This window comes from Eucyclogobius newberryi, unplaced genomic scaffold, assembly GCF_026437365.1.
Source record: "Eucyclogobius newberryi isolate DKJ021-1_F unplaced genomic scaffold, fEucNew1.0.hap1 SCAF_2, whole genome shotgun sequence".
Lineage (NCBI taxonomy): Eukaryota > Metazoa > Chordata > Actinopteri > Gobiiformes > Gobiidae > Eucyclogobius > Eucyclogobius newberryi.
The window spans coordinates 28,240,554-28,258,343 of NW_027315834.1; the positions used below are offsets into that span (position 1 = coordinate 28,240,554).

The 17,790-nt window shown below is 41.6% G+C and overlaps 1 protein-coding gene across 2 annotated transcripts in view; it reads left to right on the plus strand.

Moving 5' to 3' along the window:
- grm8a (glutamate receptor, metabotropic 8a) overlaps positions 1-17,790 on the plus strand; it is a 455,282-nt gene that overhangs the window by 388,158 nt on the left and 49,334 nt on the right. For both annotated transcript variants that reach the window (XM_072454896.1, XM_072454897.1), the window contains exons 7-8: positions 10,806-10,945; positions 15,866-16,012. In XM_072454896.1, coding sequence (XP_072310997.1) covers positions 10,806-10,945; positions 15,866-16,012 — 287 coding nt within the window. The remainder of the gene's footprint in view (positions 1-10,805; positions 10,946-15,865; positions 16,013-17,790) is intronic.

Here is a 17,790-nt window from a genome sequence, read left to right on the forward strand (position 1 = left end):
AGTGTGCATGACTTTTTATGGGAAAGAACAAATCCTTTTTTTCTACACTAGTTGTAATTTCAGTGTTTCAACTGTCTCCGAACTCGATCCTAAGGCAGAGTTTCTACCACTCCACCAGCCACAGGTCTTTGGCATGTTTCAAAATAAGGACGCACAGCTTCAGAAGGCACGATTTGGGTATGGGTGGATCCCTCATTACCATACAGGAGCCCAAGGCCATGGAGGACACGGCCTCTCACTGGATCACAAACTTCCCAGTGTGGAGTAAAGTGATCCTATTGGCTGCTGGACACTGCATGACCTGGATTTACAGGCTTGTGGTTTAGTGCGACATCGATGGGCACTTTAGTGAAGAATGTGTTAATTTGCAACGTTGTGGTTTCAAACTGAGTATTTGCTGATTCTAATGCCCAGTACATTTCAAAAGGCCTGTGACATCACACGCCTCTCCTTCCCCTTTGCTCACCCCTTTAGTCCTCCAGCCACTGCCCAGTTATGCAGCTCAGTTTGAATTATGTGCAGTTGAGGAGTTCAGCTACACTTTATACACTTGTGTGAGCCCTATAACATCCACTCATATAGGAATAAATGTAGTGTTGTATCTAAAATCTCAGTATTTTGACAGAGATCTTCCTCAACTGACTGACTTGCAGAAACATCACACACGTTTTCACAGGGAGACGGTGCTGGGTTTTGTCTGCTCGTTCACCCTCATTTTCTTGCTTCATTTTTGGCTTTTAAGTCCCGCCACACGTCCCCATCCATCTGGCAGAACCGCGCTGCTTGATGCTCTTCCTCTTGTTTCACTTCTGTCTGTGTCTGCCACTCACATCTTCTTTTTACACCAGACGGTCTCCTTCTCCTCCTGGTCCCCTTGTGTGCTGTTATGCCGGCGGCCATCTCGCTTTCTCTAATTCCCACATTTTTAAATGGGCTATATTTTCCAAAATCATATTTTTATTAGCATTTGACAATCCTATAATACGGCATCCTTCTCATTCACTTTCTGTTAGAATTAGCCTCAGCTGTCTTGAAAAAGAGAAAGTTAAGTGACTGCGTGCCTATCTGCACCAACAGGCCCTGTTTACATGGCAACGGAGGTCAAGAAAAGGCACCATATGCACACTCAATCTGCATTTAGACGTAAATGGTAAGAGGTGAAAAGAAACTACTTTTGGTGTGAAAAATTGCACTACATACATTTGTCCAGCGAATGGCGCTATGCTCTCTATACATAGCTTCACGTGACATCACAACATCCGGGTGAATTGACCCAGTAACGCCCGCCGCCATTTTGCGAGGGGGAAAGAACACCTTGACTACCGAGTAAGCTAGCTGTCATTCTGATCGATCTCAGACACTAAAACAAAAAGTTATTGAGCACACAGAAGTAATCTGTTCACAACTTGAAGAGAACTGTTGGACCATGTGCTTTTTCTTTTCTTTTGCCTCACAGAAAGAAGGTCCTGGTTCGACCTCCACCACTACACACGTGTACAATAGGATGCCAGTGTATGAATGAGTAATGCCGTTGTATGAATGATAAGTAAAATTATTATTAATTTGTAAAATTCTCAATTCTATAGAAACAACCAGAAAAAAAACTCTAAACATAGCCATGCCCTGTGTTTGTAATATTTAAACATGTATATTTTAGTTGATCTCATCACTACCCACTGAGAAAACCATTCATTTCCACATCACACCTCTCTTTTGCTCCGTGGGCACTATCATTTTTCCTAACTGCGCTTCATTTAAATTTCCATTGGCACCGCTGTCACACTATTAGACAGATTGTACTACATTACTTAAGCAAAAGGTCAGAGACATGCATTTCCGCGACACGTTTTCAGCCGCGGTGAGGAGACTTTCTTTACCGTTTTCTCTTGTTGATCCTCTGAGCTAAAACCGGAGCAGAGCTGATGGGAATAGTTTTGCTGCAGGACACTTCGCAGAGGCCAAACCCCTGTTGGTATTGATGAAAACCTGGACAAATGGACTCTAAGATTTCATTTAACGTTGCCGACATGTGAACACTAATTTCCACCAAGCCCAGAGGTGGAAAGTGGGATTTTTGGCAGGTCCTATAATGCGCACATTTTTTCACAGTTTCGCCAGGGCAACTTGGGCAATATGTGATATATTAACACATTATTATACAATATTGTTCGTTATTTTCACACTGGCAACCGCATTTCACATGTTGATTATTGTCACACTGACAACCGCAAGAGGGCGCTCTACCTCTGGAGTTTGTGGAGTTGTTTAGAAGTGACACAGAGGAAAGAAGAATTAAATGGATTTAGTGATTTGGGGTAAAACTGATGCTTTGGTAAACTTGTTAGCATGTTCTTTATGCTATAGTTATCTGAATAACTGTTAATGTTACGTTAGCATACCAGACACTTACGTACGGTGTACGTAAGTGTCTGGCATGTTGTCTATCCATCATGTAACTGAAGGTGTTACGTTAGCAAACAAAATCATATTCATCATGTTCTCTAATTACTTATAATATTTCATATGTTTGTTTTTCTCTATTATGCATTTTTTGGCTGGTGCGACTTATACTCAGGAAAATATGGTACATTTGATTTGTGCATAAGACTTATATAACATATTCATATAGGGTTTTTACCGTTTTTAATGACCATTCCAGGATCAGCAATTAAATCTGCCTCTATTTGCACCTATTAGTTATAAAGTATTTCTGTATTCACATTTGGAAGAAAGGTTAAGGGGGAAAAGGATGCCACGGAGCAGACTTGCATTATAAAGACAACCCAGTTGACATTTCCACTCCACAGTATATCATTGTGTAGTATGTGAATATAGAGGAGGAGTGTTTCCTTGGCAACAGATGAATGGCCAGGTTCTCAAGGCTAACTCAAAGTGCCATTGTAAGTTGCTTCACAGAGCGGACTATTTTAAATCTTGTGTATCTTACATTATGTTTATTTGTTGGGGACAGTGCAAGCTAATAAACACCAGATGCTGTAAACTGGGTTGGATCAAATTTGTGGGCTAGTTTCCATTTAGTTTCCCACGTGCACTGTAGGAATCTTTTTCAGTTCAGTGCATTTACAACATTTCATTAATTTTCTGATTTAGACAAACTTTTCTTATCCACAAGAGAGATAAATGACAGAAATAATCCACTAAACGCAAAGATTCTGAAAAACTGTGAGCGATTCTATTATTTGTAATGTCATTGTTTGTTTTGAGTTTTTTTGCGCGTAATGATTTCATGTGCAGGATTAAGGTGCTTAAAAGGAGTCGGATGACTTTTTAAATATTGTAATTGCATCTTCAGTTAGACCCATTTTCAGCCTCTGTTGCTGTGTGAACATGAGCAAAAAGCACCGGGTGGTTCCTCAGACCAGGGACTGAGTTCATGGTACTGTGATATGTGAAAAAACACCCATTCACGCTCATTCATACACATACAAATCCTGCTTAGCTTTCTAGATCAGACGAGATTGGAAATTCTCCAGGTGGAATGGCCATAAACGACATATTACACAATTTGATGGTTAATTTGACGCAACTTGAAAATGTTACGTCATTATTTTAACCGAACATGAACTGCATCAAAACATTTGATGTGTTTACTTTTACTTTTATCCTTTGGCAGTTTGAAGTAGATTTGTATCCTCATTAGTATAAAAATAAATAAGATAAGGCTAGGCAAAATAAAAAGTCTGTTCGCCGTAACACGACCGGCCCGCTACGAAACTAGCCGACTGGAAAAAAAATATCAGCATTTTGTTGAACAAACGTCTAAATATTTTATTTTTCAATTATTTCGCCGACTCATCGACCGGACTTTCCTAAACCACCAGGAGTCAAGATATTGCTTTTTATGAGCTGTTTGCCTATGTCGGCGCTACTGAACTCTGCATAGGACATGTGTTTCTCTGTCAGGGTGTGAAATTTGACTTACGCAAATGCATTCTGGGATTGAAACACGTCCAGCAGCGTCATCACAACAAACATGGCGGCGCCCGTGTCCCCCGCATGTTCCCCCCGCTCGGCTTCCCTACCAAAATAAAGGATAGTGGCGTACAAAAGGTCGATTAAAATATCTTAAAATCGTGAGATTTAGTCTCCCGATCGGGTTGACAGAGACGTTTTCCATCATTGACTGGTGATCACTCAGAGTCAAAAAATGGCAAAATTTGGATCTTTTTTTTTGCCTTCAAAGTAAAAAAAATAAGAATTTGCCTACCGACCGAGCCACTTAAAAAATGTTGACTCGGGTTACAGCAAACAGACAATTTATTTGGGGTAGCCTAAGTATATACTGTATGTTTTATGTAAACACAAACTAAAGTATACATCTCCAATGTTCTTGGCAGTGGAGAACATAATCACATCTGTTGAATTTCAATCTAAACACATGAAGAGCTCGGTTTTCCCCCACATAATCTTTAACATAATTACCTCAGCTCTTGGTAAAAGCCGTAATCTTTATCCACGCGTGCTATTGAAACATCACCTCATGTACGGGCGATTTGCTGTTGCTGCCACAAGATGTGTCACCTCTGTGCAACATGGTAGGCCTCTCTAACCAGCCCTGAAATGATAGAAACATTATAAGACTCTTATTGCAAGGTGAAAACTTCAGAAGTTATAAATGGAGTGTGGGGGAGAAGTTGTAGAAACGCAGTAAGGTCATGGATAAAAAATCAAGATAGAAACACTGCAGCCATGATATTTTGTGACTTAACTTTTCACTATTCGGAGACCTTATTTTTGTTCAGCTCAATATCAAAACTAGTTATATTTTACTGCCTACACTGAGACTAACACATATGATCTTGTGGCATCTGAGTGAAGGACAGTAGAATTAGCTTAAAATGAATGAAAGATAAAATAAATTATGTGGTAAATGAAAATATGTTGTGAAGTCTTAAAATAGTTAAAATAAAGCGTTTTAAGAGTGCATTACAAAAGGCAACAGATTATGTCAATGTATTATATATTAATTTGTATTTAAAGTAAAATTCCTGGAGTTGCATGTAGCTTCATTCACGCTTGATTGATGGAACCTGTGCAGTAAGAATCCACAGACGAGAATAGAAAAACAGCAGAAACTCAACAAAGGCACAATACAGCCATTGAACGTATCCAAAGGGAAGTGCAGTGTGCATAAACATCAAGTACATTCACTGGGCTTTGCTGGTCCTGTTTCATACGGCCCAGCGTGTTCGTATTTCTGCCCCTCCATCTGTAATGTTATTGAAATGTAATGTCGTCTTCCTTTATTGTCCCCACTCCTTTTTATTTCATTGACTCACAATTTCTTCCCTGGGCAATAAAGCTCTTTGTTTTTCATGCTCATTCCCTACGTCTGTTCTCAATCTCTCGTCTTATCCCTGGGAAATAGTTTCTGTATACATCCAAATCTACAATGTATACCATCCACATGGGAAAAATCTCCATAATGCGCTGCTCTGTGTGTCCAAAGTAATTGGATTTCCTTCTTGGTTTATACGATGCAGGGCTTTGATTCGATTTTGTCGCTACATAAAGGACAGGAAGAGAGGAACAATAAAATGGTGGTGTTAAGCATTATTGGTGGTGAGAAAACTGAAGCTGGAGGACACATAAAGTTACCCATGAATAGTTTAATTCAATCCGACAACACTCGCGCACTTTGCTGTCGACAAAGACCTTCGTCAAGTTAGATTCAGAAAGAAAAGTGTCACCAACAATTGTAAAGGAGGTTATGTGTAGAAGAGTTGTCACATTTGCTCTCTTATTTTATCATACGGTGCTGGTACAGCTGGCAGCCCGGTGTAAACGCTCTCTCTTCTTTCTCACACTTATTGTGCTTTATCTCCTATATTTTGTAAATATAGTTAGTAGATTTTTTCTATTTTACTGCACGATAGGGACACGCGCTGGAATAGTTTTTTATTCAACTGTTTTTGACTTTTTTCGGCTGGATTTGAGCGTTTTTCGTCGTGTTGTTGTGACGTGAGCTAGCTCTGAGAGAGCCCACCAGGCCCCCCCCGCGCCCTCCGGCCGCGCTAAAGTATGGCGTGTCGTCGGTACACGTTTATATACACGTTTATATGAAAGAGGAACTTCACGAACGATCGGGACACGCACTGGAATCGCTTTAAATTAACTTGTTTTGACTTTATTCGGCTGGATTGAGTGTTTTTGTCGTGTCGTTGCGATGTGTCTTGGCTCTGAGTCCCCCGGCTCTGGCCCCGCCCCCCGGCCGGCGCCGTACGTCGTCTTACCCGGAGATCGTCACGTTATCCCGGCGGACATCCTAAGGAAAACGCAACGAAGCAGACGGGCTGGACGTAAACTCCGAGAGAAGAGAGGAGAAAACAGGAAGTCGGTTCCCGCCGTAGTCATGGGTAACGTGAGGTCCCTTCAAAATAAAATGACGGAAATAGCGAGCCTCATGCGGTCCCAGAGGATTTATAGGGACAGCAGCGTCTTGATTTTCACAGAGACCTGGTTAACAGCAGAAATGCCAGACTCTATTGTAGGTTTGGACAATTTTCATCTGCTGCGGGCGGACAGAACGAGAGAATGCGGGAAGAAAAGAGGTGGAGGTCTGGCGGTGTATGTGAACACGAGCTGGTCCAAATCCGAACACTGCACAGTGAGGGAGCAGCTATGTAACAAGGATATTGAACTATTGGCTATTGGCATGAGGCCATATTATCTGCCCCGGGAGTTCTCACATGTGATTTTGATCGCAGTCTATGTGGCCCCGTCTGCCAATGCTGAAAATGCTTGTGAAGCACTGCTCTCCTGCACTTGTAGGCTGCAAACACAGCATCCACCGGCTCTCTTCCTCATCTCTGGTGACTTTAACCACGCTTCTCCCTCTTCTGTTCTACCAACATACACCCAGTATGTTACCTGCCCCACCAGAGAGAATAGAACATTGGACTTGTTTTTTGCCAACACCAAGGAGGCTTATTCCTCTTCCCCCCTCCCTCCCCTGGGCAGCTCGGACCACAACCTTGTACATCTGAGGCCTGTGTATGAACCCATCGTGCGCAGGCAGCCTGTGGTGTCCCGTGAGGTGAGGATGTGGTCTGCTGAGAGCGAGGAGGCTCTGAGGGACTGCTTCAGCACCACTGTTTGGACTGAGCTTTATGACCCACATGGGGAGGACATCAACACCATCACAGAGTGCATCACGGACTACATCAACTTCTGTTGAAAACATTGTTCCCTCCCGGACGGTGCAGTGTTTTCCAAACAACAAGCCATGGATTAACCGTGAACTGAAGGCTCTGCTGAAGGAGAAGAAGAGAGCCTTCAGGTCAGGGAACAAGGAGGAGCTGAGGACTGTGCAGAAGGAGCTGAGGAGGAAGATCAGGCAGGCTGAGGCCGGCTACAAGAGGAGGATGGAGGAGCAGCTGCAGCAAAAGAACATTCAGGGAGTGTGGAGGAGCCTGAAAACCATCTCGGGCTTCAAAATCCCCCCTGCCCAGACAGAGGGGGATCTACAGTGGGTGAATGATTTAAATGCTCACTTCTTGAGGTTTGATCGGTCACCCGCCCCTCCCCCTGCACAGCTGCATGCTCCCTCTTCCACAGCTGAACAATGCCCTGCATCTGTTCCTCTTCGCTTATCTGCCTCGGACCATCAGCTCCCCACTTCGCCTGGACTCACCCATCCCCCCAGCACACGGTCCCCCTGCCAACCACTGACTGTCACAGCAGCACAGGTGAGGAGTGAGCTGAAGAGGATTAAAGTGAGGAAGGCAGCAGGACCTGATGGCATCAGCCCCAGGCTCCTTAAGTCCTGCGCAGATGAACTGTGTGGAGTTATGGAGCATGTCTTCAACATGAGCCTGAAGCTGAGGGTGGTACCACAGGTCTGGAAGACCTCCTGTCTGGTACCTGTGCCTAAGACACCGCGCCCCAAAGACCTCAACAGCTTCAGGCCAGTGGCTCTCACGTCCCACCTGATGAAGACACTGGAGCGGCTGGTCCTGGACCACCTCCGCTCCACCGTGAGCTCAGCCATGGACCCGCTGCAGTTTGCATATCGGCCTGGCATCGGAGTGGAGGACGCCGTCATCTCCCTGCTGCACCGCTCTCTCTCTCACCTGGAAAAGCCTGGCAGCTCTGTGAGGATTCTGTTCTTCGATCTTTCCAGCGCCTTCAACACCATCCAGCCGCTGCTCCTGAGGGACAAGCTGGAGACGGCTGGTGTGGAGTATGACCTGGCAGAGTGGATCCTGGACTACCTCACAGACCGACCCCAGTTTGTGAGAGCCCGGAACTGTGTGTCCGACACTCGGACCTGCAGTGTGGGGGCGCCCCAGGGCACTGTCCTCGCGCCCTTTCTCTTCACCCTTTACACTGCAGACTTCAGACATGACACGGACAGCTGTGTCCTGCAGAAGTTCTCTGACGACTCTGCCATCATCGGCCTCATCACGGACGACGATGACGAGGAGTACAGAGGACTGGCGCAGGACTTTGTGGACTGGTGTCAGCGGAACCACCTCCTCATCAACGCGGGGAAGACCAAGGAGATGGTGGTGGATTTCCGCAGACGCCACCCCACTGCCCCCTCGCCAGTGAACATCCAGGGACGGGACATTGAGAGAGTGGACTCATACAAGTACCTGGGTGTTCATCTGAACCACAAACTGGACTGGACTCATAACACAGACGCACTGTACAGGAAGAGCCAGAGTCGGCTCTACCTCCTGAGGAGACTCAGGTCTTTTGGAGTGACAGGGCCACTCCTGAAGACCTTCTACGACTCTGTGGTGGCATCAGCCCTCCTGTACGGTGTGGCCTGCTGGAGCAGCAGCATCACAGAGAGGGAGAGGAAGAGGCTGGACAGAGTCATCAAGAAGTCCAGCTCCGTCCTGGGCTGTGCTCTGGACTCGGTGCAGGAGGTGGGGGACAGGAGGGTCCTGGCTAGATTCACATCTATGCTGGACCATGAGTGTCACCCCCTGCAGGACACTCTCTCCGCTCTGGACAGCAGCTTCAGTGAGAGACTGATCCACCCTCGATGTGTGAAGGAAAGGTTCCGTAGGTCTTTCCTTCCTGCTGCTGTCAGACTTCATAACAAAAACTGTTAGTACTGAACGCTCGCAATACTGACCTAACCTAATACTGATGTGCAATTCTGTCGTATGTGCAATTGCTGTTGGAATTCATGTGCAATTCATGTGCAATTACTGTGAAATTCATGTGCAATCTATGTGCTGTCGTGACACATATTCATGTGCAATTACTGTCGTGATCACATGCAATGGTATTTATGTATTTATTTATTTGTCTATGGGAGTTTTTATTTATTTATAGGAGATCTTCTACTGAAAGTGTTTTTCAGACTTCCTATAAGTGATCTGTTCTTCTGTATCTACCTCTGTATCTACCTGCGTTGCACCGATGAAATTTCCCCATGTGGGACAATAAAGGAATATCTTATCTTATCTTATCTTATTTAAGTTGTGAAGTATTGCATAATATCATGTTTTTTACTCTCTATATTATTTATCATTATAGATATAGATATAACTTAGTCACCAAAACATTTGCAAGGTGTTGGCAAAGTCTGTCTGTGTAATCTCATCCAAAACTGTGACATTGATTAAAAAAAAAAAAAGTTTCCTTAAATTCCGCATACATTTTCAAATGAATCTTTTTTGCCTTTAAAACAAGTGGCTTTGTCGACGTTCAATTCAATGTTTTTATTTGCGTTTGGACCAATTTCACAACAGCAATCATCCCATACCCAGGCGTGTCCAAATTATGCCCTCAGACCAATTTTTGTTGGCCGTCCGGCTTCCTGCTCGGATTTGGTCCAAACAACAGAAAGTAGGCAAGGCAAGTTTATTTGTAGAGCACATTTCATACACAAGGCAATTCAAAGTGCTTCACACAGCAGGGAAAATGCATTAAAATCACAAAGAAATGACAGACCACACACTTTCCAGACACACTTTCCCACATTTATTTGACATTGCAGTATGACAGGCGTGTCCGGGACGGACACATCACTTTTAGATTGATTTTTTTTCCCATATCAGTACTTCTTACTGTAAAATTGAAAAGAAATCAAGCATTTTTATGTTATACCAACCTAATATTACTGTCCCAAGTCTTATTAAAGGTGTGGAGGCATCGAAACTATAACAAATGCAAAATTTCATTGTCGGGTTGTCTGGGGCCCTCTGCTCTGTGGCCCTCGGTTAAACACATTTGTACACTCCTAATTCAACCAATAGACAATTACTAAAGTCAATAAAGACAAGCAGGGTTTGGATTATTTGGGTTCAAACTAGTCCATTATAACAATAAGAGTATGACAGTCTTTCAAATATAATTCCTCCCTGAAAGCTGAAAGTGCATATTTTTTAAGGTCTCTTTTTTACCTTGATTACATTTCTTATTTCTTGTATTAAATTCCTAATTTTAATGAGAGAGAAAAAATAATAAAAGCGTTTGCATGTTTTAAAAAATATATGCCGGTATCAAATTGATTGTTTTAGATATAAACAGTTGAACCTGGTCTTGTATGTGCCGCTCACATAAAAGAGCGATGTGAGTTCTCCTCAGACTCATTTCACGCTGTACTCTCCTGTCTAAAACCTACAAAACTGCTCTTTTATAGCAGTGTAACAGAAATATCTGTTGTTTTTCACCATAATATTTTGCCAAATAAACCAAAGATTTAACATCAAACAGTAAATGTATCTCTGTTTTATCCCAGTCAGAAATTGCAGGACTGCAGAAGATTGCGTTGCCGTGTGAAACCCGTCGCTCACTCGCCGACCTGTTGCATGTGTTTCTAGGGAGCGCCGGGACGCCAGTGGTGTTCAATGAGAACGGCGACGCCCCAGGGAGGTACGACATCTTCCAGTACCAGATCAACAACCGGTCGACGGCAGAGTACAGAGTCATCGGCTCCTGGACCAACAAGCTGCATCTCAAGGTACACGCCGGGCCCCCGACGGAGAGTCTGTTTCACCCACGTCACATGCAGAGTTGTGCGGATAAAAACGCCCAAACAGACGACAGCCAGACGTCGAACCTATTCATTTTTGGTTTGAGATGTGGTCCACAAACCTAGCAAATGATGATTTTAACTGTCAGCAATCACACATTTGCGACTAAATAATGTCACAGCATTTTAAAGCTTTACTGAAAGTGTAATTTCAACTATATTTAGCCTTATTAGCTGTTAATAATTCTGTGCGGTAACATGAACGCACTTTAAATGCCAGTCAGGTTTACTCTCTGCACATCATTATTTCAAGTTATTGCTTTTGCCCTCATGTGATCAAAAACGGTTCATTTAGTTCCAATCAGAGCTGTCTGAACTCTAATGTAAGTTATATAACATTACAATAAGCATTGAAACATGTACTAACCTTTAGATTTAATGTCTATAATGTTTCGAATGATTAGAATTAATTCACACGTTTTTTCTTTATTTTAAGCATTGGCCTGATCCATAGCAGTCTTTCAATCCCATTAGTATGTTGATTAGAGTTAAATCCTTAACAATATCCTTATTTTTTTTAATGAAATGTTAAAACTTTTTTGAAAATGAGCAAATACAACTTTCAGCAGTGAATTGACAATCTGTCGTATACTCTTGCTTTTCTATGAATTATTACATTTCGTTGACGCAAGAGTTATAGTTATTTTAGTTCTCAAAGTTAGACACTTTTCATTTTCAGTAAGCTCTGCCTCTGTTAGATATCCTGAGAAAGATACACAAAAACCCCATTGTTGTTGTCCCGGTCGCTAACCGCTTTAACGTCACTCTTCAAAACAATGGCGCTCTGCTGCTGCGAAGAGCGGCTAATAAATCCACCCAGGACTTCATTAGAGCGGTGCAGTGACAGATGAGTCGAGTTACAGGCACCAAACGCTTTGTGGCTGATGCGCTCCTTGAGTCTGAGCAAAAGAGAGAGATTCAGAACCAACGCGGCTGATGAAAATGAGCTCATTTATTTGATTAAGGGAACGATACACGCAGGTTTCCTTGTAGCGCGAGTGGAGCGGGTTGTGCATGTTCACTTTGAGAGACTTTATTTGGTTTTAAATGTTTTCTTTAAAGGCGTAATGGACGATTTTTCGCCGATTTGAGAACTGAAGCGGACCTACACAAGAGCATCGCAGCTAGACGTGCGTTTGTTTATTAGGATCGCATCACATCTCTCGTCTCTGCAGATTTCCGTCTCTTCTGCGTCAGCTCGAAATGTCTTTCTCTGTCTTCATTTTGTCCCGTACACTGAGGGAACTATATTATGATAGATCCGTGCACTTAGACACGCGGAAACGTGCTGCTCATGGGACGAGCCAGAACGAGGCTGCAGGTGAGCAGTAGGTGCGTTTTATGATTGATACGTGGCAGGACTAATTGGCAGTCCACGCCACGAGGAAATAAGACTCAGATTTGGGCCAAAAAATCGTCCATTACGCCTTTAAACACTTGTTGGAGCCCTTCATCGTCAATATTTAACCAGTTACGACAAGGCAGTGCTTTTGTTGTTTATTTACTGTTCGTGTCATAGTTAGACCACTTTGAACTGTGCACACAAAGGCAGAATTAAAGCTCCTATAAACGCTCTTTTGATGCACCAATGTAGTGATAATAGATGAAGCACTCTTTATAAGTCTTTAAGAGTCGCTGGCTTTCCTTGGCTTGTGCGGGTAAAAGATCAATAGTTTTTCATTTGATGCAAAAAGCAAAAATAATCCAGTCTGTTAAATGAACCATGTGTGATTAAAATTAGTCCATAAATACTGCCATGTCGTTATGAGAGAAATCCACTGTTTTGGAGATTCAGCAAACTTTTTTTTAACTAAGCATGAGGGCACGTGAGCGCCATCTAGTCGCACAACTGTATGATTAAAAGTAGAAAACAAGTTCAAATGAAACATGCCAATTAACCTGGCAACATTTCTTCACCTGGTTATGCACTAAGTGGCTGTTAATCGGTTTACCATGAACCAGACACAGATTAATGGATAACAAAGAGCATGTCATACTCAATATTTGTATTATTAGAAACAAATGTACCACAGTAATGGGTTTGTCTTGTTTAATCACTATTTACAGCTACCTTGTCCATGATTTTGTCTAATTTTGGACCATGTTTAGCCCTAATATGGATATAGTCCAGGTTGCACTCAGAAAGACAAATATTAGTTTAGTTGGTACTGATAAAAGAAATATTATAAAACAAAACAGCCAAAACAGATGATTTAACCAGGATTAAACCAGAATTAACCCAGAACTGATCTAAATTCAGCACTAGACAAGATTCCAGCTCTCCTTGCTTGAGACGCACTGAATGTCACGTTATAACATTCAATTATTTCAAAGTTCTTTAAAGAAGTCGATATTTTGAGTCCTTCTTTCACATTTGCACATTAGTTTTCATCAACTTATGTCACAGTGGGTAGTGTGCCTTATATACTAGGGCAGTTGGCTTTATTCAACTGGTTTTCCATGGCTTTTTACAGACTTATAATAGATTGAGAGGGTTCTTTATCCAACAACTGAACACTGAAAATTACCCACAACATTTAAAAATTACCCACAACTTTTAATTTTAACTTTTTGTTTTCTAAAACTGTAATACTGATGTTTCCTTTATCGTTTGCATTAGTTCACATTAGCAATAGAGCCAATATGGCGGCGTAGTCGCTAACCTAAACAAGTTAAAGTATATGTTTAAGAAAGAAGCCTGTTGTTGTTTTGTCACTTCGGTGATTATGCAAAGAAAAGAGGCTCACATTATGGCTATAGCTTTGTGTGCTGAATAATTTAGGTTTTTAAAAAGGTGTGAGAGTTTGTAAACGCTCTGTGGGCACCGCTCAGGCTATGAATAAATAATAAAGTTCCATAAAATGCAACAAAACTAGCCTGAAAAGTGTGCGGCTCATTTTTACTGTGGCAGAAATATCCTAGTATTTCACCCTGGGAGAAAACCACAATATAGCAGACATTTGTTATCACTGATCAACTCTATTCATGAACGACTTAATGACTAGAGAGTTAAAACAGTGTAATATGTTGTAGTTATAATAATACTTCTGATTTATATTGCGCATTTTAAAGTTACCATTCTCATGTGTGCACTGTATCTCCTTATTCCTTAATCTCCTTATTCTCCTTCTTATCATTTGGATAAGCGGAGGGAGATGGATTTACAGAAATCTTTATTATTATAACAATGTCCCTGAAATAAAGAAATTAATACAATATTGTCTGAATATTGTTATCAAGATTTGCTTCTCTTTTCCCATGAAAAACAGGGCAACTTGCCTGTGGACATGGCATAATTACACATTTTATTAGCCAAAACACAGACTCACAGGATAACCAGAGCAGCCCACGCTCACACATGCACACAAAGCTCCCGGATTTGCTATAATTCTAGCCTAAACAAACTAAATGCACACACATGGAGGAGCATATTTCAGCGCAGACTGACTGAAGACGTGCAGATGGTCTATTTGTGCTTGTTCTGATTATGGTCTGATTGCTGGCTCCGGGTCCAAATCTGGAGTTAGTTTTGTGACAATCAGAAGATGAGCGTGTTCATTGTTCCCCGGTTTGGCCAGCAGACACTTTGTGCAGGTTTAGACTGTTAACATGTGCCAATGAGGGGCCCAGCAGATGTGAGCATGTCATTGAGATCCTTAATGTCACCCAAAGGAAATGGGACATTATTTTGAGTGTCACATCCCTGGTAAAATTGGGATTTTTGTTGTTGTGGGAACATGGAGCTTTTGTGCAACTCAGTCCTGCCTAGAAGATTTTACATTGAGTTTATTCATCCATTACGAGTCCACTGCACATTCATACTCTGTTTACATGGAGAACTTAGGGCCAGACGGGAGCGAGACAAAGTGGAGCAAAGAAACAGGTGCAGTTGAGATGTGACGCTCTCAGGCTGCAGAGCAAATTTTGCTCATGGGACCTCATGAATATGCAAACAATGATGTTGTTTGGGAGGAAACGTGGCATCGTGCACATGGCGCAATGACTCCCACAATGGACTTGTCTCTAAACCAGGACCAATCCCAGATGCTTGTCCACCTCCTCCTCGCCCCCGCTGAAGACAGGAGTAGTCGTGACGTACAAGTCCATTTCCTCATAAACACGGCAATGTAGTAAACGAACTATCCACACAAATATATATAGAATAATACATGTATTTATATGTTACATACCATATTGAAACAACACTGATACATTTACACAGTTTTCCTACTAATCTGAGCGACTGTAGAGATATGAACTCAATCAGACCGCCTCTCTGATTGCACCAACGCCATGAAATCATGAATTCATTAAATGGATCTTTTTAAATATTCCTTTAAATTATTTATTGACACATTGAATAAATTCATTGACCATTAAGGTGCATTCATGCTCCATTTTCTCACTTAAACAGCTCTGTGCATTCCAAGCACAATAGCGTTATTTATACTTCCAAATGATTTAATGCCAGGTCTGTGTTCTGGTCAAATTAGAATAAATTTTAAGTGTATGTTAAATTGAATTCATTGAACTTGGTATTAATTAATTGTACTTCTGATAAATTAACTCTGCAATTTTTGACATATATAATGCAGTAATCGTTTAATTTTGGCACACAAAGTCTTCATATTAGCACCAAAATCTGCTAAAAAAAACATCATTATTCAGCGACATTTCATTTATGTTGTGCATTTGATTTTCAGAGGATTGAGATTCCAATCAAGACGCCTCAATCGTAGTTCCCAAGTTTAAATTGTATGTGGTTTTCCTGGCACGCATGCAAACCTGGTGACGTTCGCTGGATCAACATTTTGATCATTTCTATCTTTTTGTCAAACGTTTCCCCAGCTGGAGGCCTTGCGGTGGAGGACAGGAGATCCCTCACTTCCTCAGTCCGTCTGCAGTCTGCCGTGTCGGGCCGGAGAGAGGAAGAAAGTGGTCAAAGGCTCCCCGTGCTGCTGGCACTGTGAGCGCTGTGAGGGCTACCACTTCCAGGTAAACAGGTCAACAATGATATGCATGATACATTTAAGATGCCTCTAATAATATGAAACCGGGGATGGAAAGTAAAAGGATGGAAAATTAAAGTATAGGTAAAAGTTCATTTAGATGGCTTAAAACAATCAAGTACAATACTGCTGTCAAATTTGTACTTCCATGCACAGTATGTAACTTTTAGTTGCAACTGTTTTAGTATTAAATCCTGTTATTTTCATTTTGGATGGTTTTACTGCAATAAAACGTGTTTGTGTTTTTTTTAAATGTGGTCCTTGCTGTGAGTATGCTTGTTTTTTATTGAAATGCTGCTTCTTTAGCTAAAATATTCCACAGTATGGCATAAAACACAACTCAGAAAGCCGCATACTGTGCCTCAAAGTAAAAGTAAAAAGTTGGAAAATGGAAAAAATGGTAAATGGAAAAGAATATACCACTCAGAGTGGTAAACAGTTTTTTTAGGCCTATCTTTTGAACAAAACTTAATTACTGAAACAGTTTAAAGTTGAATCGGGTTGTTTGTTTGAAACTGTAGTCTCTTGAGAGCAGACGATGCAGTTCTGTTACGTCATGTGCAAGTGTAGAAATCTGCAGACAAAAGGGAGACGGCCATGCAATGGGATAATTAGGACTTCCATCAGTACTTGTTATTTAAAATCTAATTACAGTTACATGCTGAAATTATACTCAATTACAAGTACAGGTTTAAAAATCCACTAAAACAGTAGTCGTCTTGTGTATTTGTAATTAGTTACTTGTGTTTAATTCCACATGATATAATATAATAAAATAAAACATAGACAGTGTAATCTTATATCCTTGAGTGAGAAAACAGCTATTTTAAGCAGCAGTTTTAGAAGTCTTTACCTGATCAATAGTAATTTTACAGATAATGTTCCCACATGTTCACTTTACAGTCTGGGTTAACTAAACTAAATGGGGATGACCAAAATACACCGAAGCAGGTGTACCGGGACTTATAATGAAAAAGATAACACATGGTGCTGCTAAATTGTGGACAGTTCTGGCCCCGAGCGTCAAGAATAAATGGGGGAAGCCAATTAACAGAGACTAATGGATTTTGCGGTAGAGACTGAATTAGCCTGATCTATACAAGACTAAAGGAGTTATCTGTCATGTCTGATCTGCTATCTCAGCTGTAATTACATTCAAATCCGTGATAACATCAGAACAAACTCTTTCCTGAGCGCGTAAGTTCACAAGTAGAGCTCGAGTTGTAGTAGGGTAAAGTGTGTACACAGACAAAGTAGATTTGTTAAATATATCCTGCTCAACGTTATTTAATTTGTGTCCCCCAAAGGCTTACAAGGGATAGCTTTAATATTGTATTTTTTTTATTCGAATAGCACTAATAACGCTATGCAATTTATGATCAAAATTGGCTGCTCTCGCTGTACATGTCTGTCAAGCGATCTTCTCTTCATTAGGTCACGTCTTCTAAATAAAATGGTAGAGCTATAGCCATTACCATCATGATTTATGATTTATTTCACCAGATAAATCGGCTCTTATTCTCTACCACCTGCATGTCGTGATGACTTTTGTCCTTTCAGATTTAGCCACCTTCACGTTGTCGACAGTTTTCTCGTTTGCAGCAGCATTTTCCCACGTTTGCTTTTAATATAATGTTCGAGTGCTTGGAAAATGATTGAGTGTTTTACCAACAACATGAGGAGGGCAGACAGACACGGCACTTACTACACTGTGGTAGTAAAAGTATTCTGATGTGCATTTTGTGTGTGTGAAAGGTGCTGTAA